Here is a 23578-nt window from a genome sequence, read left to right as displayed (position 1 = left end):
ATTAGAAGCCCCTCTGTCTTGCCCAGATCTCTCCCCAGTGTGAAACCCATCTTTTCAAAAGTAAAAAATAGCTATTAATTTTTAGACAGGCCTGAAACCTGTGCAGAATCGGGTCGGTTGTTATATGTGCAGTGGTGGTGTGAGAAACCTTACTGGCAACTTTCTGCTCTGCTGTACAACATGGTATATCCTGTATAAGTCCTTTCCATTCAAATGACCATCTCATGAGGATACCATAACCATATACCTAGCAAAATGAGGAGGTTAGGTTTTGTCAGCTGCTGTAAATCTAACTGTGCCCCACACCCTGGGAAACAAGGCAACAGGCAGAGTCCTCTCCAAAAGCAAGAAACTCCCCAGCAGTTGAACACTGAGGACACAGCTTCTGAGAGCATGGCAAGGGATGGAACGCAGCCAGTAAAAACACTGGGTTTTTCCTAAGGGCATCCAGAGCTCCTCAAATTTTTTGCTACTGCCTGACCATATATGAAGAGTTAACACAGAGATAACAGGTACTATTTAACTGATGACAAGTGAGGGGAATGGGAGAATAAAAGGAATGCAGGAAACTGTAGGGATGGAGGAGGGCCTGGTTGGGTGTGATAATGTCCCAGTTGGTTTGGTTCCCCCACACCCCCTTTTCTCTTTCTTTTTTTTTTTTTTTAATAAATTGTACAGATGAACATGGGAGAAGTTCATGCTACTTGCTGGAAGCAATAAAGGTAAATTTCCGTGGCCCATGGATTCCACAGACCTTTGAGTGTCCCGCCTCATCCATCCTGGGCTAACTTATGGAACCTAACCGTTCCGTGGCAAGACTCATTAGCCCTTAGAAACTGGTGGCATGTCCTCAGGTATTTTCCACGAGAGACACATTGATTCCATCAGCTTCTTCCTCACACAATGCCCGAGTGCCTCAGGCGCAGCCTTGCGATTTCCAAGGATCCTCTTCAACATTTTCAGACATCAGACTGCTGTCTCCAGATCCTCATGGGAAACCATTTGGTAGTTTTGTCGACTCTCAAGGTAGGAGGCCAGGTCTGGGTCACCAGCTTGCTGAGCCCTATCACGAGGTGTCTTACCCTATAACAAAGAAACACAAAGAGAAAGTCTTGTGCTAACATATTTACAGGAACATATAAAAGCATGACCCAAAGTAATTGCTACAGGAAGGATGGAAGCAAATTTGGAGAATTTACTTATTCGTTGTACAAGTTGGTGTTAAGTGAAGGTTTTCTATTAGAGCCATGAGATTCTGAAGATTTGCAAAGTCCTTGTCTGGTTTAGGACAAACCATGCAGTTCTGCAAGGACATGCTATTTGATACACCACACAGAAGGGCTCACATGCTGGAAGGAACTGATTTTTCATTCTAGGACTACAATCTGTACGTGAATGAATATGACACACAGTACTGTAACTAACACTTGAAAAGTGCACTTCACAGACTACGCACTTTGCTAAGGATGTGCAGAGAGAGATGCCCATCATTTGAGATGAGTTCAGTGTGTCTTGTTCTACCTCAAGTACAGATCATTTTTCAGTGCATCAATTTGCTACTCCATTATCTGGGTTACCTTAAAAGCACTGTTAAATTGGACCACAAGTCTTGATCCTAAACTATGAAAAAATACTGGAAACATGTTAATATATCTCCACAAAAACCCTCCCGCTCCTTGGGATTTCTGGGCAGATGAAGATTAACAAGTCAGAAGCTACTTGTCTAGCTTTCAGCTGTTGCAGAAATTATCTTTTGCAATGGACAGTACTCTCATCTGAAAAAGAGATGATCTCTCTCCCCCTTATATGCTACCCCATATAGCATAACATGGTAGGAATTGTTTTTAATTGTCTAGCTGCAGTGAAGGTGCTTCTGACTTTGGAACTGAGAGATCCAACCATCTCTCAGTTGCTGACCACAGGATGCTTATGTTCAGAAATGCCAGAGGGGAAGCTTCTGGACCATGTTCCCAAGTGATCAGATTGTTGTATTGACATAATATTCCTAGGGTTTAATTTTGCCCAGACTTCTTTCTCAGCCAAGCATACACCGAGAGAGGGTTGTGGTTAGTGTCACATCAGTGAGCATAGGGGTAAGCGAGGGCAAAAGAAAATGGTTAGCCGTCCTCACAAAGCAAGCCAGCCACAACAATCAAGCTTCACAGACATTATGCAATCACAAACCAAGGCTCCCCCAGGTGGTCTTTGCCCACAGGCCTCTTTTGACCACACAGGAGGAGGATGCTGCTGTGCCACGGAGATGCTTTATTCACACCCAACACACCGAATAGTTTGAGGCCAGGCTCTCACTATGGTGAAGATGACCCATGTTGGGGACTGAACTGAAGTCTCTCATACTTGTTTTAAACCAATACAGTTTTCTAAATAAAAATAGCTTGTTTAAAAAGAGCTGCTCTTGGCACATACAAGGTAGCCTCAATCATGCACACAGCAGGGACGGATGCTGATCGGTCTCGCTTGGCTGCAGCATTTTATAACTGGTTGACAGGGCTGAGTTACCTTGGAGTCTGTCTTTCTCAGAGAGGCTCCTGCATCCACCAGGAGCTGGCAGATGGCACGATGGCGCTGGCAGGCTGCCTTATGTAACGCTGTCTCACCCCTAGACCAAAGTACAGAAACCAGCAGTGAGACACATCACATCAATGTACATTTACAAAGTATGAAGTGCAAAGGACAGAGAAGGATGCTGTATTTCTGTGAGGTTCCCTCTTGCTGTGCACTCACTCCCTTAGCATCTACATCCTTTGACTCAGTAGGAAAGCCTGCAATGCACAAATAGCAGACGAAGAACTTCTGAAGGGTGGCAAAGAAACATGCACAGGTTTTACGTATTTGAAGGACTGAATCATAGAATGGTTTGGGTTGGAAGGGACCTTAAAGATCATCTTGTTCAAACTCCCTTGCCATGGGCAGGGGCACCTTCCACTAAATCAGGTTGCTCAAAGCCTCATCCAACCTGGTCTTGAACACTTCCAGGGATGGGGCATCCAAAATTTCTCTGGGCAACTTGTTCCAGTGCCTCACCACCCTCACAGTGCGTAATTTCTTCCTTATAACTTGTTTAAATCTACCCTCTTTCAGTTTAAAGCCATTACCTCTTGTTCTATCACTACATGCCCTTGTAAAAAGTCCCTCTCCAGCTTTCTTGTAGGCCCCTTTCAGGTATTGGAAGGCTGCTATAAAGTCTTCCCGGAGCCTTCTGTTCTCCAGGTTGAATAACCCCAACTCTCAGCCTGTCTTCATAGGAGAAGAATCTCCAGCCCTCTGATCATCTTCGTGGCCCTCCCCTGGACTTGCTCCAACAGGTCCATGTCCTTCTTATGTTGGGGGCTCCAGAGCTGTATGCAGGTGGGATCTCACCAGAGCAGAGTAGAGGGGCAGAATCACCTCCCTTGACCTGCTGGCCATGCTTCTTTTGATGCAGTCCAGGATACTGTTGGCTTTCTGGGCTGCAAGTGCACGTTGACGGGTGATATTGATTGGTCATATTCTCATCAACCAACACCCCCCAAGTCCTTCTTCTCCGGCATGCTCTCAATCCATTCTTCACCCAGCCTGTATTTGTGCTGGGGATTGCTCTGATCCATGTGCAGGACCTTGCATTTAGCCTTGTTGAACTTCATGAGATTCACACAGGCCCACATCTCAATCATGTCAAAGCTTTGGCTGGCACCCATTCCCTCCAGCATGCTGACCACACCACATACCTTGGTGTTGTCAGCAAACTTGCTGAGGGTGCACTCAATCCCACTGTCCATGTTGCCAAAAAAGACGTTCAATAGTGCTGGTCCCAATACCGACCCCTGAGGAATGCCATTTATCAATGGTCTTCATTTGGACATCAGGCTGTTGACTGCAACTCTTTGAGAGTGACCATCCAGCCAATTCCTTATCCACTGAGTGGTCCATCCATCAAATCCATGCCTCCTCAATTTAGAGACAAGGATGTCACATGAGACAGTGTCAAATGCTTTGCACAAGTCGAGGTAGATGACATCAGTTGCTCTTCACTTACCCACCAGTGCTGTAACCCTGTCATAGAAGGCCACCAAATTTGTCAGGCATGATTTGCCCTTAGTGAAGCCACATAGGCTGTCACCAATGACCTCCTTATTTTCCATGTGCCTTAGCATAGTTTCCAGGAGGATCTGCTCCATGATCTTGCCAGGCACAGAGGTGAGAATGACTCACCTGTAGTTCCCAGGGTCTTCTTTTTTTCCCTTTTTAAAAATGGGGGTTATGCTTCCCCCTTTCCAGACAGTGGGAACTTCACCAGACTGCCACAACTTCTCAAATATGATGCATAGTGGCTTAACAACTTCATCCACCAGTTCCCTCAAGACCCACAGATGCATCTTGTTGGGTCCCATGGACATGTGCACCTTCAGGTTCCTTAGATGATCCCAAACCCAGTATTCTCTTGCAGTGGGCAGTTCTTCATTCTCCCAGTCCCTGCCTTTGCCTTCGGGGACTTGGGCGGTATGGGTTGAGCACTTGCCGGTGAAGACTGAGGAAAAAAAGTAGTTGAGTACCTCAGCCTTCTCCATATCCCAGGTAACCAAGTTTCCTCTTTACTTCCAGAGAGGGCCCACATATTCCCTAGTCTTCCTTTTATCACCAACTTACCTATAGAAGCTTTTCTTGTTGCCTTTGATGTCCCTGGCCAGATTTAATTCTATCAGGGCTTTAGCTTTTCTAACCTGATCCCTGGGTGCTCAGGCGATTTCTCTGTATTCCTCACAGGCTACCTGTCCTTGCTTCCACCCTCTGTAGGCTTCCTTTTTGTGTTTGAGTTTGTCCAGGAGCTCCTTGTTCATCCATGCAGGCCTCCTGACGTTTTTGCCTGACTTCCTCTTTGTTGGGATGCATTGCTCCTGAGCTTGGAGGAGGTGATCCTTGAATATTAACTAGCTTCCTTAGGCCCTTCTTCCCTCCAGGGCTTTATCCTATGGTACTCTACCAAGAAAATCCCTGAAGAGGCCAAAGTTTGCTCTCCTGAAGTCCAGGGTAGTGAGCCTGCTGTGCACCCTCCTCGGTCCCCTAAGGATCTTGAACTCCACCATTTTGTGATCACTGCAGCCAAGGCTGCCCTTGAGCTTCACATTCCCCACCAGCCCCTCCTTGTTGGTGAGAACAAGGTCCAGCATGGCATCTCTCCTTGTTGGCTCCTCTATCACTTGGAGAAGGAAATTATTATCAATGCATTCCAGGAACCTCCTGGATTGCTTATGCCCTGCTATGTTGTCCCTCCAACAGATACCTGGGTGGCTGAAGTTTTCCATGAGGACCAGGGCTTGTGAACTTGAGGCTGCTCCTATTTGTCTAGAAAGAGCATCATGCACTCGGTGTTCCTGGTTGGGTGGCCTGTAGCAGTCCCCCACTATAATGTCACCTGTCCCTGCCCTCCCTTTAGTCTTGACCTATAAGCTCTCGGTTGGCTCATCATCTGTCCCCGGGGCAGAGCTCCATGCACTCCAGCTGGTCATTGACAGAGAGGGCAACACCCCATCCTCAGCTCCTCTGCCTGTTCTTCCTGAAGAGCCTACATTCCCATCCAGCCACCAGTTCTGCTAACTGCTGCAAAGGCAAAATAGCCACCTTATTTCACAGCAGGCAAAACAGCAACAGTGATTTTCTTCTGCCTATGATTTCTTTCCTCAACCTCATTCTTGGATACATGCTGAAAAAATCCTACCCATAAAAGCTGTGACTGGTGCACTTGCTGCCCGGTTCTGATACCCTGCTCTCTTGGATGTATGAGAGCAAGAGCTGTGCTTTTGTTCTCCACTACTGGACTGGTGAGCTACTGGGGGAGGTTGAACACATGCTTTTCAAAAGAGAAGGCTATGTAGTGGGTGCAGATTTATTGCAAAGCTCCTCATTCAGTCTGGGGCTATGTGTAACAGGATTCTGAGACTGACTGTAGTACTGAGGTTAAATAAACCGCTCTACATTTGCCTAGGAAAAGAAGGAAGGTATGCTTTGAATTGATTGAAACGGTGTCCTTAATACTCATGTCCAACAAGTAGGGCCATTACATAACCTCCAAAATAACAAATGACAAGAAATATGTGTAGTAGGACAAATCTTGGACCTAACTACCCAGAAAGTGAGAGTGCATAAAGGAATTTCAGCCTCAGTCCATGACAGGGCAAATTGAAATATTAATAGGCAACCTTGTAAGGAATCTTCCTCTGCTGTGTGAGAGCAAGATTCAGAATGGGATACTATCTGATTTTCCTCTGACAATCAAAAGACAAATTCATGCTGCCAGTTACAGCTCAAACCTTCCATTTTCAAGAGTTAGTGGTAGAGGGATCTTTATTAAGAGAAGCCCTCATAGCCTGTTTTTGCCCTTTATTTCACTGGCTGTGCTATGCTACTGTATGAAGAGAAACAGGCAGCCCGTCCATACTCCATCATCCCTGGACTGCACACATGCACATCTTGTACAGAACTTTTCTGGCATTCTCCATTAGCAGAGGAGGGCACTGTGGGATGAGGAATAGTAGCTTTAACGCCTAATGAGAAAGGCTACTTTTGCTTCCCATACAGTCCATATACTTCTCAGGATTATTCATGCTTCCCTTATATACTCTTTGTCACACCTTGATTATACAACAAGACATAGAGCAGTTGGTAATTGGGAAGTAAAGTCTTTTTTAAAAATCGTAACAGAGGTGATTGAGATTCTAACTACTTGAGGTACATCTTTGACTGCATAGGTTGTGGCCATGTAGGACAGCTAAGGCAGAGCACTCTGGATGAATCAAGAACGGACTGAAGAAAAGGTGTAGATCAAGAAAAGTAATTTCCCGATTTCTGGAATTTACCCTTCAGGTCGCTCCCTCAGTAACTGGATTCTAGAAATATCGAAGCACAACGTAGGGCTTGTGTTCCTCTAGAAAGATTAAGGAAGCATGGGCAGCAATAGAGAGGAAGTCCATTTTTGGAGTTCAAGAAACATTTGGTTTAGTCCAGAAAACCACATATGAGGTGGTTGTTTGGGCTTGGGGGGGAATTTTGTTTGCTTGTTTGTTTTTTAAGAGGTGTGTCATCTTATAAGCTTTTTTATTTGAAAGTTTGCACTTGAAAAACAAGAGAAATCTGCTAGCGTAATGCACATAATGTGAAGGGCAGGGTAGGTTGTACTTACGTTTCACTGTCTGTCATGTCCAGTAATTCAGATGGACCTGCAAAAGACAGTCAGGTATGTCATATAGCATTTGTCTGCATGACTAAGAGGAGTATGACTACCAGGAGAAGATTCCTAGTCCAAATATGTAGAAGCCGCCAACTGAAAGCTTAATTTGCACAAATATGCCTAACTTCAAGGTGATTTTACTTGTGCAAACCTTTGCATTAGAAAAATTCTGAATGCAGAGTCACTGCTGGAGTGTCAGCACCAGGGAGTGGCTGCCTCTAAATTATACTGGGAATGAATATTCATGGAGTTTATTTTCTCACTCTTCACCTTGCTCAATTAAGCGGTTCACGTAAGTACAGTGCATTGAAAATGCTGATATACTGGAAACCCTGATATATTGCAAGTTAAAATCTATTGTTAGTACTAGAGGGAAAATGTCATTAGGAAGTTGAAATTAGCCAAATTCCATCCTGAATGACGTCCCTGTGCTACTCCATTTAATAGCGTTATACAGAATGTAGATCAGGGTGGAATATTCCCAGCAGTCTTTATATTGATATGCAAATCCTCTACTCTACTGGTTAGCAATGATCAGGAAAGTAAGATTAAGAAAAACTGAAAAGATTTTTGTTGTGGGACAAAATAATGCATTTATGCTAATGTTCTTTTGTCCTCAATATTCACTACAGGCAGATGTTTATAGCAGCAAATTCCATCACTGAATCACAGTGATACGGAAAGGCTAGGATCTGGATAGCGTTTGAAATGAGAGAAACTTTCCCCTTTGCAGTCTGGCTTATTATTCTCCTCTCCACTGCTCTGGAGCATAGTACCGGATGGTATGGGGCAGTTAGCAAGGGGAACAGTGAAACTTTACAGGAATTTTCCTTCCTGTGCATGAATATTTCTCTTCAGCATGCTTTGACTTTGAAATTCAAGAGTTCTCAAGAGCTTACAGCAAATCTCACCTGAAACCGAGGAATTTCACACTACTTGCTTACAAAGGCCTACACACAACCTCTCTACACTCCGTTCACTCTGAGTGTGTGTAAAAATGGATCAGAGCAGCCTGTCTCTCACTCCTTTTACAACATGCACATGTAGTATCATTGGGGCAGCTGGCTGCCTGAAGCTGCAGGTAGCTCCTTCACTTCATCTTTTGACACCATGAGAAAGAGGTGGTCAAAAAAGTATCATGCTTAGTCCCCAGTGCACAGGGCATTGCATACCTATCATGGCAGTTCTCCAAACTCATTAGCCACTGGCACGTCACCCTGACTCTACTGCCATACATCCTCGTCTCCTCATCTGGCAGTTGTGTTCAATCCTCCCCATCGAAAAGAAGAATAACTCACGACCTCTGAGTTCCCATAAGTATGAAAAAGGATACAGGGGGCTAAGCAGGGCCTCTTTTTGAAAGGAAAAAAAATATAATGCCTGAGAAACTAAAAAGAAAAAAAACCCCAACAGATGAACAAAAGGACTCCTTTACATCACCCAGGAGAAAAGAAAATCAGGTTCTCTCAAAAATAAAGGCAATTCTCCATAGCTTGCTGCAGTGCCATGTCCCAGTGATAGGTAACCAGGAATGACCTGCAGCATGTTAGAAAAGACATTGCCAAGTAAACTATTAGTTCTGTTCATGGGTGGGACAAGGAAGGTTGTGATGCAAAGGTGGAACAGGGTGACTGGGCTTGCTGCATTGGGCACAGAGGTACTTGCCCTGGTAAGTGGAGGAGAACGGAAAAAGGTGTTGAAACATTAGGAGGGAGGATGGAGAGAAGTTTGAAGAATATGGCATGAGAGGCAGGAGAAGCTGGGTCAGAGTGGCTGTGGAGAGATGGGAGGCCAGAGGTGAAGGAAAACTGGTCTGCAGCAGGAAGAAACAGCAAGGCTAGGACAGAGGAGCGGAGTGCTGAGGACTGAGTGGGCAGCCTGCAAGTTCAGACCTAAGGAGGTGCGAGGTACATCCTATGAAGGGTGCTCTCCTGGATACTGTTGCAAAAAAAGCATTTCATGGGAGTCCACTGAGTCCATCCCAGTCATACATATGGGACAGATATTAGGGTTAATCTATTAGCAGCAAAACGTGGTCCCAGGATTCATTCGTTTCATTCTTTCTGGCCTGAGGCTGCAATGTCCCAACTCACACACAGCCTGAGCTGTGCTCTTTACTTCTTTATTTTATTTTCACTTGTGCTTCTCTTAAACCATCTCACGCCCTCCTCCTAATTCCCCTTCCCCTCTTTTTTGGACCTCATTTTTACATCAGTTTCCCTGGCGCTGCCAGCCGACCATTCCAAATCCCCCTCTGCCCTGGGACAAAAGCTGCACAGATGTGGGAAGGGCTGGCACTGGGAAAGCTGACGGCACTGTCATCCTGACCCAGCGGGGAGGCGGCTGTTTTACTCTGGGACAAGAGGCAGAGAAAGAAAAGGGGACCAAGGCGCAGAGAGAGAGAGGACAAAATAACCCAATAGAAATCCGGAAGAGAAATGCATGAGTGAGATTTCTATCAAGGAAAACAGCAGGAGGGGAAATAAAAACAAAAGATAGAAATGTGTGGAGAGGTGGAGGGAGGAAAAAAAAAGAGAGAGAAAGAGAGCGAGCGACTTGGGGACTAAAGAATGGCAGGATGGGGACGAGGGGGGGAGAAGTTCGCATGAAAGGAGCTGAAAAGCATGACGCACTGAGGAGAAGCCCAGCTGAGATCACTTTCTTTCCTTAACATCTCTGATAGACTGTCTGTGTAGAATTATTAACTTTTTTCCTTCTCTCCTTCTGCCCCCTTTCACTCCACCGAAGCCCCTCTCCAGTTTCTCAGGGGGCAAAGCAGCCTGAACTAGAGATGGGAGGAGGGAAGGCAAGGAGATGCTCAAAAGCAGCTGCCCTTTAGCTGAGATCACCACAACATAAGAGAGAGACTAAATGACCATATTTCAGAGGCATTTCCAAAATATACAGCACCATGCAGTCCGAAAGACCTCCAACCCGCAGCACACCCTGCCCTCTCTAATGGATGTGGTTACAGCTACCCACAGGAGACCCACAGCTGTTAACCCCTACCAGTCCCTTCTCCTGTCAGTCCTTCATAGATCTGGGGAAGAAGGGTATTTACTTTAAGCAGGAATGTTGGACATTATCGGCATTTCTGGGTATTTGTCAAAACCCTCTTTGCTTAATAACTTGATTGAGGTTGTTATCTGGGGAAGAAAACTGTATTTGGTTCCTTACCTTCAAAGAGGGAATATTTTTAAAAGAATAGTAATCTGCAAAGTCAGAACTGTGTCAAGCCTTCCCCCAACTCCACACTCCTCATTTTTACCCAATGTGAAGATTAACAGTGTCTGGTTTTTACTGCTAGTGTCTTTTAGCTCAGAATTTCCCCTGTAACATAGAGGTAGTCAGGTTATGGGAGCATGCCTTCCATCGTAACTCTCTCAGCCATGTTGACCTAAAATTTGGTAAACTTGCAAATTAAAATAGTCTATTTTATACCTGGTGCCTTTTAGGAAAATTAAGCTGTTTTCTGCTTGGGTCCCTCACAAACGTCCACTACTGTAAAACATTCTGCAAATCTAGATATACTAGCAAATGTCAGGCACTCACTCTCCTTCAGTGTTGCTTTCTGATGACTATTCAAACTTTGTCCCTGACATACATCTCTGTAATGGCAAAATTTGCTTTCCAAAAACTTCCTTTGGAACTTCTGAATCTGGTCAGCATGCAAATCCAAACTCACTGATGGCTCTTCACTGTTGACTTTGCAGTGCAAAGCATCATCTTTCTCACCAGAGGATGCTATCTAACAGAGAAAGAACATCGAGGTTTGAGGTCACAGAAATGTTCAGGATGGGATGCTCTACTGGCTGACTGTTCCATCAGAAGTTCCCGCCACAAACTCCTAAGGCAACTGTAAACATCTTTCTTCTCTTCTGTTTAAAATTAAAATACCTTAGAAGGATTACAGAATTCTTGATTGTCTTTTGAGCCTCTAGAGAAAAGGAGAAGACAAGGAGAAGGCAAACCTTGGAATGTCTCATATAAAGATTATAAATTATAAATAGTTCAGAACTGCCAGATAAAGACTCCAAGCCAAGTTAGATTCCACATACAGATGATGATTTAGGAGGTCCTTTTTCTAACGGACCTTCTTAAGCCTTCCCTAATTCTGTTGGTGTTAAGCAAGTAAACAGTTAACTCTTCTCTAATGTGTATGCATTAGGGTTTGAGACAGTTGCTGACTGCAGCAATAAACAGGTGTGGTTCTGATACCTACTGAGTTTGGCCCTCAGTTTCAAGCTACATGTTCCTTAGCTTGGCTACAGACAGATCTTAAAAGGTGACCTTCCTACTACAAGCAAAAGACCCCTGATTTAAGAAGGCAGTCTTGAACAACAGCTAGGTCTGTGTATCTGCCCTTCCTACACAGGGAATGGAAAGAAACTGTTTTGTAGGAACAGCAGCCAACACAACTATTCCTGCAGCAGTAAGCAGCTGTCATCCTGACACCTACTACATTGGTGCTTCAGCTGCTATTCCAGGCTTGCACTAGTCCACTGCTAAGTATCTGGCAATACTGCACAGCGGTCTCCTTGTGTGACTCATGTCTGCTTTTTCTAATTTAAGAAGGGTTCTTTTCCTCCCCTTAACATCTGAAATCATTCTGATCAAGATCACAAAATAACCTCTTGTATTAATGTACCCTGCATAAAACCATCTCCACAAAGGACAGCCTCAGCATCACTATACCATTTTCCCTCCTTCACAGTCCCAGTGTTATGGGCCCCACTCCTGTATCACATGTGATTCACCCCGCTATTTTCACACTAGGCAGTTAAAATTCCTGGTGCAGTGATTTTTGTCTTGTCTTGTTTTGTTGTTGCTGTTTTTTAAAGAAAGGTATTCTTCTGAATTTAGAAGATTTTCCCTGAGAGATTAGTAATAGGTTTTCTGTGCTATGTGCTGGAGGGTATTTTACAGTGGAACTCCTATTAATATTAACTATCTCCAGTCATGTATGGGAAGCAGACAAACTACTAGGGAAGTGTGGCTGGGCAGAAGCAATTACCAGAACAGGACTAAGACTCATTTTTATCAAGGGTGGATATCAGCAGAAATAAGAAGCTAGATACAGGGAAAGCCTCAGATATTAGTAGGAATGGATGGGGTCTTATACACTAATTAATGCAGAGAAAATGCCAGGTGCCAGAGAATGCAACAGAAAAACAAGGACATTATGATGATGATGATTCAGCAAGAGAGCTTGTTTGTGACAGAAATGCCCAGGGTAGAAATGAGTTTCATTAATTGCTTGGTGGGAGAAGAGAGGAGGCCCCTATTAGAGCATTGTCCTATGCACTCTCTGATCCCCGGAGAATGTTAAACAAACAATGCATCTGCAGAAGCCCAGAGGACATATGTCTGGAAAGCTGCAAAATCTTCCTGCCATCCTTGGGGATAAAGAGGGGAGAAAGGAACTGAGCTGACATTTGCTCAACCTTCTGGTTTGTCTTTGTCTAACAGTCCATAATCCCTCACATTTCTCTATTCACTTCAAAAATTCCCATGGATTCCCTGCTCACATCCTTACCAGCTTAAATGATCTCATTTTAAACCTTCACCAAAGGAATGGTAACTGGGTCAGACTGTAAGTTAAGGTATATGTGCCTAAGAAAAATCCTGGAGGTGTAGCCATGACAGTGAATTGGCACAGGTTGTGCACACTGTGAGAAGAGACCAGAGGCAGTAGGAAAATTAAGTGAAATTATGTCTGTCTACAGAATTCAGAGGCACGTATATGCAATGTGACTAGTGAGGTAATCCAGAGAAGTTAAATAAGAGGTAGAGTTAACACTGGTAAGACCTGTTATAACTGGGGAAAAAGCTAGCCAATATTTGAATATAAGGCCAACTACACTTAGCCACCCTTGTGTAGGTATCTATACATAAAAGAGTAAAGTAGCAGTTCGGACCCCCTCAATCAGGTGTCTGGGGCACAGTTCAGTTGCCCACGCACAGATATTTTGTGCCATTCAATATGCCTACAGGCAGGTCTTGGAACGTGTTTGGAATGACAAGGGATGCTTGCTTGGGCTCCAGCTGCCAGGCCAGTATGGATCTCCTACAGGCTTTGTATGTTATCTTGTAGACCCGTGCAGATGTCCTGGATATCCAAGGGCAAATGACATCAGATAGTTATGTTTAGCTAAATGAACGAAGCTCACAAGTAATTGTCAGCTGAACGACTTGCTGGGCTCCAATGATTACTTTGACTAGGGTCTCCTCTGAGGTAGTCACACTAGAAGTCTGCTGCTGTTAAAAGATGCCCTCCTCATCTCCATCTGCCACTGAAAGAGGACAGGTCTCCTCTAGTACCTCTGTAATACATGAGCAAATGAACTGAGTCATAGGTCTCTGTTGACAGTACATGAACTTAGACCTGACACCTATATGTAAACCCCTACACTTAGGAGTCAAGCTCACGCTAAATCCTACCCCGATTAATACAAATGTTGAGGGATGGATTATTGCTTCTGCCTTTCCTATGAGTTGTGCTTTTTCCTTCTCCCTGTACAATTTCTGCAGTAACTTTTGAGCATTAGCTAACACTTATTCCAACTGCCAGAGGCAGTCTCTGTGTTTAGTGCTAACACTGCTGCTGAAAGAATATAGCTGATTTTGACATCCAGAAGTCAAAATAGCCATTGATATTTTGAAGAGGGATCAGAGAAGAGTTACAACAATGTTTGAAGGACTAGACAACATTTCCTACTGTGCAGGAGGCTGATGATTGGGACTTTAGCTCTGTGTGCAGAGCAGTGATAGTATTACTGTTCCACTCTCCAGCAAGCAGTGAACAAGATTACAGTAGTTCAACAGGCAGAAACTCCTAAATGTGACTGCCTGAAGTGTATGTATACACACAAATTGCTGCATAGCCTGTGTAAGCATGCCTGCAATCCTGTTACTGACAAAGATAAAAAGAGTCAAAAGGAAAAAAAGGAAATGTCATGATCAGATCCTACAAATATAAATATAAAATGGAGATCATAAATTTTATTATCAAGTTGTCTTGAATCCAGCAGAGACATAATATTGGGAGGTTGGAAAGGAAGCTAGGTGAATACAGTGTAGAAATAAATGCACAGATTTCTAACCAGTGTGTTACTAAATACTGAAATAATATCAACAGTTGGATGGGCTCTCCATCACTGTAAATGGATATGGGATGGTTTCTACAACATATGCTCTAACTGAAAAACAAATTAGTTCAGAGGATTCCTATGCCAGAGGTTCTAACTAGGGCAGCACACTGGTTCTTCACAGCCCACAACTGATGTGCTGTGAAAACACCCATCTTCCTCAAAAGCCATCTTTATTTTTGTTTCCACATTTTCCCGTTATCTGGAGCCATTAGTGTCATTGCTGACACATTCCGAGCCTCCTGCTCACACATGCTGCAGGTGGACATTTTGCTGAGGGTGACGTCAGACAAACGAGGGCACTTCCAGCCGCATGGTGTGTTTTTACCTGACCGACCCTTGGCTGAAGTACATCTCTCTGTGGATTTGCTCACTGTGACTCACCATGCTCCAGGATGTATTTCACGATCTCGCCATGCCCAGTCTTGGCAGCATGATGCAACAAGGAGCAGTGATCAGGTCCTTGGATTAACAAATTGGCTCCTTTTTTACAGCATTCTATGAACTGGAAAAAAAACCACACCGAAGAAGGATAAGATGGGAGGAGCAGAAAAACAAATATGCAGGCAAATTATTTAATAATTCTTGTAGGAGGGCCATACAAAAATTGAATAAAATGAAATAAAATGTTACTTTAAACCCAGCTTTTAGGCCTCAATGAAAAAATATCTGAAAATAGAAGTATTGACAATTTTAAGGGTTAAGAAGAGCAGCTTGTATTTCCTAAACAATGAGACGTTGTTACTCTGCTGGCGATGAATTACTGCTTGCTAGCAGTGCTTGCAAACCACTTCTGGTGAAGCTGTTGGGATATTTTAAAATATATGCATCGGATAGAACTTGGATAGACTATTCTGGCTTCTCCAACGAAAATTCCATTTTTTTCTCAGCATGGGAGACAGCACTTTCTGATTAAGCCAGAAAACTCTGATTCAAAAATACGCAGGGAGGTGGCATTCAGCTGCCCCAGGTCTCCCTTCTCACCCTCTCGCCCTACCCAGGGCTAGCGGAGGGGGAAGCACTACGTGGGGTAAGAATGGGCAGGAAACAGCAACTGGCCAGGTCTCAGAACTGCTGCAAACTCCAGGGAGGGGTGGTTTGCAGTGCAGGTTACTGCAGAAAAGAGGGAGAGGATTGCGACAGCAGGGCATCCTTTATGATGCAGTACATCTGAAGAAGGGCAAGAATTTTCCCTGTCAGAGCAAACTCGGGCACAAAGTTTTCAAGAAGCAGAAAGGGGACAATATTTTTATGACTGCTGGTTTAGTTCATGGACTGCTCCCTAGGTGCTGCAGCCACAAGCACAGGGATTGAAGTACAGAAGATACAACTGCAGGCAAAACGTTGGCCTAACAGTGCTGTCATTTTTACAAATGGCTCCAAGCTGGCTTTTCACAGATAAAATTGCAGTCATTAATCAGAGTCATCCAAATTCGAGGGTATGTTTTCAAATCCTGACTTGACTACTGAAAAAGGCAGCCTGAATAACTGTCAGACATGGAACTTCAGACTTTGGACACACAACATTTTTGCATGGGTGCCTCTTCCTCCCAGTAATTGACAATACCAAGACACTATGTGTTTTGAGACATGCATCAGATGATAAGAATCAAGCTGAGGTTCGTTCTACCTGGTGTGGTCGTTGCCTAGGTAGAAGTTAAGAAGTCTCTAGCAACTCTAGTGGCTTGGCCACCAACCTCACTGCCGTAAAATATCCTTTACTGTGTAAGGCAGTGTCAGAACTACCCTGCTGTTCAGTATTGCGTTTGCCAGTATAGCAATTTCCCTGTTAGTAACTGACACATTGCTCTGTACAGCGCACTATGAATCCTGGGCTGAAAGGTGCTGTCTAACACCAGATCCTATTCACTTGAATTTCACACCTCACCTGACTGATGTGTGTTCCCCTAACATTCAAAGTTTCCTGGAAAGGCTGTAAAATGGCATTTGCCAGCAGTCCCTACAGCAGACTATTTATGTTTTGAGCAGAGGTGTGATATAATTTACAGTATATCAGACCTGCAAAAAACTGTGAAGAAGTGGACACTCAGTCCTCTGTACTTACCTTCAGCAGATCACCAGCTATGACTGCCTGTAAAAGTGCTGCAAAAGATAAATAGAAAACTAATATTAGGCAGAAAGCACTATGCATATAGCCTCACAACCGAGAATATAGCTCACAGTATGCACAAGTTAAGACCGATGCCTCAATCTACTTGCTACTTATACACTACCAAAACCAACACAAACCCTGCACTCGCAGGCAGAAGGAAGGCTGCTTATGTTGCACAAAAGATGTATGGACATCAAGTCAGCCTTTCCAATGCTACCCTGGAACTGCATACTTCTATCTGAATTTTTGCCTTGAGACTCTTAAGGGACTTTTCTACTGTGTCCACGGGGTAGGCCCAAGTCTCTGGCACTTGAGCCATCACTGTCATAAGAGACATCAATGTCATAAACACAGAGAACCTGAAAGTATCCTCAGACCTCTCAGACTTTTTTCATACTGATGGTGGAGTTGACAGTCAGTCTCAAATACACTGAGAGTCCCAAGTTGCAGATGACTGGGGGTAACTTTGACATACCCGTGGGCAGCAGGTCCCCCCAGTTTGGCGGGCAGGGTCAGACACAGAGCACGAGCTTGTCCCCAACTTTTTAGTCTTTGTAACTTAAACAGACCCAAAAGGAAAGAGAGGGAAAGAGAGGCAAAGTGAACAAAGGCTCACAGCAAAGCAGCACAGAGCCGGGTATACTCACTACCTGCTACTGTCTGCCCCACACCCATTAAAAAGAAGAGGGAAGGCAAAAGCCTGCGACTCTGTATTACCTGATGTACAGGCTGCCGCATTCAGCTAAAAACACCGTGGTTATAAATCTACTGCTATGCGGCTATTTCCTCCTTTTTTCCTCCTTCTCCCTATCATGATATATATAGTAATGAATAATCTTTCTGGGAAAGCACTTACTAGGTTTGCATCTTAGAAAGCACTGAACATCTGCCTCAGTTCATACTTTTTCAAGAGTGCCTAAGCCCATTTCTATCTTCGAGTCTAGGCAGCGCAATCAAGTTAAGCATTTGCTCAAGTGCCATCTTTGATAGAGATGCCAAAAGCTCACATAGGGAGGAACAAGGGGGAAAGAAAACCATGGTAGAGCCTTGCCTCTGAAAAATAACACACAGGAAACTGCACAGTGTGAATTCCATGAGGAGCTTTTTATGGCTTCAGAAATGACAACACATCCAAACTAAACACTGCAGAAAAGCAAGGGTGTGCAAAGATGACTCAACAAATGCCTCTTTCTTTGAAAACACCTGGGGTGCTGCACGGCCGTCTGGTCTTGGAAATGCCTCATGCCCTGGCCACGCAGCAGTGGAAGAAGCAAAAACGTAGTCAAGTTAAGTTCTGGCTTGGGAAAGTAGTAGCTGTGGTTCTTGTAACGTTGGATTTAGGGCGTTTTTACAGTGACCACAAGTTAAACTAAGTCCTGCAAATCCCCATGCATCTGTGGGTGTGAGGGCACACAGATTTGAGGAATGGAAAAAAGACAAACACTAGCAAGGCAAGAGCTAGAACTGGAAAAATACATGTACATCTTTTCTTCAGATTTCATTTTTATTGATTTATGTCCTTCTTTTTTTCTGCAATAGTTCTAATACTAGCTGAGTCCAAATTAATAGCAGAGTAGAATTTAGCCCTTGTGTCATTCATTTTATCTTTTTCCTCCTTTTTTGCCAATCTGGTCTCACTGACACTTTTATTCTGTGAGCTACTGCAGTCTGGACTTGTATAAATATTTTGCTCTCCTCACATACATGAAAATCAAAATAACGGGTGACACCAGCTTTTCACTGTCTTATACATCCAGTGTTTTAAGACATGGCTACCCTGAAGTTACTTCTTAAGAGGCAGAGATACAATTTTTTTTTATGCAAACCATGCTTAAGATTATGGTTCAGAAAAGCCAGGAGAGAGATCTAGAAAACTATGTAGTGAAAAGAAAAGTCTGGCAAGCCATGAGAAATATTCTGTGTTGAGTATTTGTAACCAGAGGCTAGTCTTGTGATAAGGCTATTAGGATAAAGTAGCTCTAAACCACATTCAACATAATTAGACCAATCTTTTCCTCTCTTTCCTAAGCCTTCAATCCAGCAAAGCATTTAGGCAGGTGCTTAACTTTGAGCTAATCACATTCTTTTCACCAAGTCTACCTGCACACTTAAAATTAAGTGCTTTGCTAGAGTAGAACCTATTGCATAAATGAATACATAACAGATCAACAAAACCAGCTGGCATAACGAGCAGATTAGACTACAGTAAAATAATTCAGTGCTGTAAGTCAGGATGCTGGAAGACTTAGAAGCTATTGAACTAGAAATGGAGAGGTTCTTTAGAATAGAGAACACATTTACATAAGCATATGAATATTGCTTAGTGCACTGAACCCATACACCCAAATGGGACTGCTGGGCATATTGAGAAGAAGGGTGAAGATGGCAAAAATCACCTGGTTATTAGAGGTGGTAAAACAAGCAAGCAGATGGCATTGACAAGAGAGAGCTGACTGAGAAATTGGACAAAAATGTTGTTAACATGCAATGCCAGGCTAGCTTAAAATTAAAAACAATAAAGTGAGACTGGTTTTATTTCTTCTGAGCAACACTGCACCACTGGTGTAATATATAACATGAATTATGCAATTGTTTTATCATATCATAAAATACCTTCAGGTCTTAAAGATGCCTCAGAAATTACTTGATTTAATAAATATTTAAATCAAGTCATTATTTTCTCAACTTCTCCTAAGACAAGCATTTGTCATGACTAATAAAAATGTTTTATTACCTTTTTCATTTATTTAGCGAGCAGATTTATTGCTGATGAAAGGTGACAGCTTGACAAGATTGGAGACTGAAGTGCTCTGACCATATAATGAGGAAGCACTCAGTCTGCCGCGGTGGCAGACTCCCCAGGCTGCCTTCTCAGCAAAGCTCAACCCTCTCTACCAGTACACCCCTGCAGACAGCCCCTGCTCCATCACTGCACCATCACTAACCTTTCTGCTGAAACTGCCAGCAAATGTGTCAATCGCTGCCCAGGGTGATGGATGTTGACAGAAACAATTACCTGCTAGGATATGGACAGCCAGAAATTCACACCGTGTATGTAACAGCTGCTAGAGACTAGCAACTTTTAGTCTCCACGGGGTGAATTTTGAAACGAGGCTCTAACTATGCTTGTGGGCCAACTTACAAAAGAAGCGTCATTAAAAAATAAAACAAACAACCAAAAAACCCAAACCAGCCAAAAAACCCAAACCAACCCCCCCCTCAAATTAAATGTTGAGCAGCTACAAGTGGATAATGTACTAACAGAAAAAAAGCCCTGTTAAAGAGACTGCTAATTGCATTCTGAAAATGCTGCAAGCTCGTGCAGCTTGAGACAGAGGAAAAACACCTACTAGTACACACACACATGCAGAAAACAATACCTTTCCTGTGGCATGTGTCAGTCATGTTATTTCTGTGTTAGTGCCCACTGTTCCTATTGGAAACAGCTATTTTTATTTCATATTCTAAAAATAGATGTTAATGTCACTGCGTTACAATAAACATTTTTGGTTCCCAGACATAAAATTAACCTATTAAATCACAATTGCTCTCTGGTTGTGCATGTGAAGTCAGCAGCATTAAAACATAGTGGTGCAAAATCAGTCATTAAACACTGGGAAACGGATAACAAAGGAGTGAGGTGTTTGTACCCAGTAACTTCAGCATCTTCAGAAGATGCCTAGGAGGTCTCACAGGGTTGCTTGGATGGTCAGAAGAGAAAATAACCCTTCATAGAAAGCAACCTGGAATCCCTGCAACAGTTCCTGTTGTGCATCTCTCTCCATGGTCTACAGAAGTTGTAGGGAATATTACCTCCAACTTGCAGTACTTAAATTGAGAGCCAGAATAAGACAGAGAGGGGATCCTTCAGAATGACATGATGCCAGGAGACGAATCTGATCACCTGTGAGAAGGACAACCAACCAAGGCTGTCCAACCAACCAAAATGGGGGGGGCAGGTGTCCTCCTTTTAAGGGTTTCCAAGGTGTGATACTCCTGGGACCAGGCAATGCTCATGGTCTCAGAAATTTTGAGAGCTTTTTGTATAACATAGAAGTGCAGCATGAGAAGACCTCATAAATGTAAGGGCTAACAAAGACAGACTCACCACTGCAACACATCAAAAGAAAACAGCAAGAGAAGGGCTGAAGACACTGCCACCATCTTGCTTTCTTCAGAAGTAAGGAAAATTCTCAGAAGCATCATGAGTAAGGAAAACCTCAACCAACAGCTACTTCTGCCTGCCCTCCAGGAAAATTCCCATTTGCTCCCAAAGCTGCTGATCAGCTTAACACCAAGGACATAAGCAGGGCTCAACACCAGGCTGCTATCATGCCAGAGTTTTGCTTCTAAAACACTTTCAGAGAGAACATGGAAAAAACCATTCTTATAAACTCTTGTAGGTAATGTCTCAGGATCACCAGGTTCTTTGTTTGCAATAGGTTGACATGGAGGATATTTAGTAAGTTAGTTAAATAATCATTAGACAGTGAGAGGAGTTGGCTTTCACTGGAAAGAGTCTCAAAGAACAGTACAGTTCTGCAGTCTGCCACTGTCAGTGGTACAGGAGTAATGTGTCTTTTTACGTGAGTAAAAATTATTCATAAACCATAAATATCTTCCAGATTTTGCTGGTCAGATTGCACACCTGATCTGACCCTTTCTATGCCATATTTGCACCCACTTCTGCTATAAAAACTAAGCCACAGAGAATGCTGGTAAAAACGTGGCTATTTTGAAGCTTTCACCATCACCAGGTAATCCTTTAGTGAGGGTCTAAGAACTGTCACTGGACAGAGCTGAATTATCTAAAACTATGCTTTAAAGTACAAGAAGCACACAAAGAAGTTGTCACATCCATGATTAAAATGTAACCAATTTGAGATCTACAAATGAATGCACTGTGTGAGAGCAAAATATTATTTAGGATACTATGGCTTACCATGGATTAAAAAATACCAGGCTAACAATGCATCTGATCAGTGTATGACAGTAAGTAAGGAATCACACATTTAAGCACATGGGAAGTTCTGGCAGAATTTAACTACCTTAACTCCAACATTTAACAGAATTAGGGCTAATAAACCCTCAGCTCTTTCAAAAGACACAATAAGACAGCTGATGATCTGAAGTGATCAGGACCTTGTAGAAACCTCTTTTATCAGGCAGTGTCTGCAACTATCCAGCCCTTTCTAAGACATAGCTAACACACTGATTCAGCACTTGGAACTGATATGCCATCCACATTTCAGTGCTGGATATTTCTTACTGGTTAGAGGCAGCTAATAAAAACCATTAGACATTAGAGCTTTGGTATAGATCCCCCAAAATTTGAGCCTCAGCGTCCACCACCATCTCCTGCTAGATTTGCTTAGGGAAAAACTTAAGGAACACCTCATCAACTACTGCCTCGCTCAAACCTTGCTGAGCTGATAATGAAGAAGAAACTGCAGCAGAAGGTGACATCATCAAATTTATTGAGAGTTATTAAACTTAGCTTGGCCTATCGTTAGCTTCCAGAACATTTCCAGCTCTTTATTGCTGTTGTAGACTTTGTGAAGTTCATAGAGCCAGAAATTTAAAGTAATTACTGTTTTAGATGTTGAGAAGTTAAAAGCTGACCCTGACTAGAAGAGTGCTTTCACACAGTCGGAGTCTTCTGAGCTGTTAAAGATCGGTGTTACAGAAATGATAAGGAAATAAACCCTCATACTTCATTTCCCACTAGTTTTATAGAAATCAATAATAACTTCTATTTCAATCACTCAAAAAGCTAAGCTCTCAAGTGAGTGTGAAGTCCATATAGATTATCATTCAGAAATACGTGCTTTTCTCTGTAAAAAACAATTTGCTTTTAATAGCTTTGTACAGCCTAGTAAAGAACAAATCTAATATTAAAAACTGACAGTAACATAATTTACCCAGAACTGTACAGAACTGACTTTTTTCTACTCTAGCCATGATCTTCAAACTTGGCCTGCAGATGAAAGGGGTGGAGGGCACCACAGGGAATTGGTTTGTGGACTACTTCCCTTCCAAGATGGCTATGAAAAGCAACCATCTAAGATACAAAGCAGCGCATACAGTTGACATTTCTGAAGGGTCTGCTAGTCCCATAGAAAAATTTTAGGGATCCATGGTCAAGAAAGGTTGCAAATCTCTGCATTTGAACTTTTGCAAACGCTTTACCCCTTCCCAATATTTGATCTGCTTTTATAGTTACAGAAGAAAGAAAAAAACCTTTATAATATGTATGCCAAACTGTCTACATAACTGAGAAATTAAATCACAAAATTAATAACGCTTTGTTGGAATGACTGTGAGCTTGCACGTCTTTCATCTACAGACAATCTCAAGTCTCACCAAAGCTGATGATGCTTAAACATTTCTCTTTGAAGCTAAGCTGAGTGGAAGGAGCAATTAAATGCTTCTTCATGTATTTTATGCACTTGCAAGTACTGGAAGCAACTACTGAAGACCATGAAAAAAAGTAAACTGAAGTTAAGCATGGCAGGTTGAGCTATCTCCTAGATGCTGGCAAAAACCCCAGAAATAAATGGTTAAATCTTTGTGTGGGTATGAGAGGCAAAAGGCTAGCAAAAATAAAAGCAGCAAAAGCAAAACATCCACTATGCAGACTTGCTTGAACTTCTGCACAAGAAAATCACTTCTGTGTTGACTGAAAAAGGACTTTACATCAAACAGCTGTCTTACTCTTACAACCAATTTTTTTTCCTGATAGAATGGGGCAAAGGTCCCCGAGTACAGCCTAACTGGTTGGGCCAAAAAAGCCGCATCCAGTCCCTATAAGGGACACTCACCCCCTTTGAAGCTTGTTATTATAACAGTGCACAACTTATGGCAAGATAAGGACACAAACATTTGGTCCTATCGTAACAATCAGGATTGAATTTTTCCTTACAGCTGTGCCCAGGAAAAGCTGTTTTCAGGCAAAAAATGTCCATTCTCATGAGAATATCCAGTAAATATAGTCCATGTACTGATGCGGAATCTCCCTGATCATGAACTTAGTAGTGCTGTTCGATGGTACGACTCTTGGGTATATCTGTATCAGGTGTTAATCTCCATCTT

The 23578-nt window shown here is 43.0% G+C and overlaps 1 protein-coding gene across 2 annotated transcripts in view; it reads right to left on the bottom strand.

Annotated features, from left to right (window-relative positions):
* Positions 1–229: 229 nt before the first annotated feature.
* DGKI (diacylglycerol kinase iota) overlaps positions 230–23578 on the bottom strand; it is a 117716-nt gene continuing 94367 nt past the window's right edge. For both annotated transcript variants that reach the window (XM_082008548.1, XM_082008547.1), the window contains 5 exons: positions 16439–16476; positions 14758–14878; positions 7178–7214; positions 2521–2620; positions 230–1083 (listed from right to left, as the gene is read on the bottom strand). In XM_082008548.1, coding sequence (XP_081864674.1) covers positions 967–1083; positions 2521–2620; positions 7178–7214; positions 14758–14878; positions 16439–16476 — 413 coding nt within the window. In that variant the 3' untranslated portion in view covers positions 230–966. The remainder of the gene's footprint in view (positions 1084–2520; positions 2621–7177; positions 7215–14757; positions 14879–16438; positions 16477–23578) is intronic.

This window comes from Phaethon aethereus, assembly GCF_964289735.1.
Source record: "Phaethon aethereus genome assembly, chromosome: 1".
Lineage (NCBI taxonomy): Eukaryota > Metazoa > Chordata > Aves > Phaethontiformes > Phaethontidae > Phaethon > Phaethon aethereus.
Note: the sequence above shows the minus strand (reverse complement) of the source record. Positions and strands in the feature narration are given on the sequence as shown.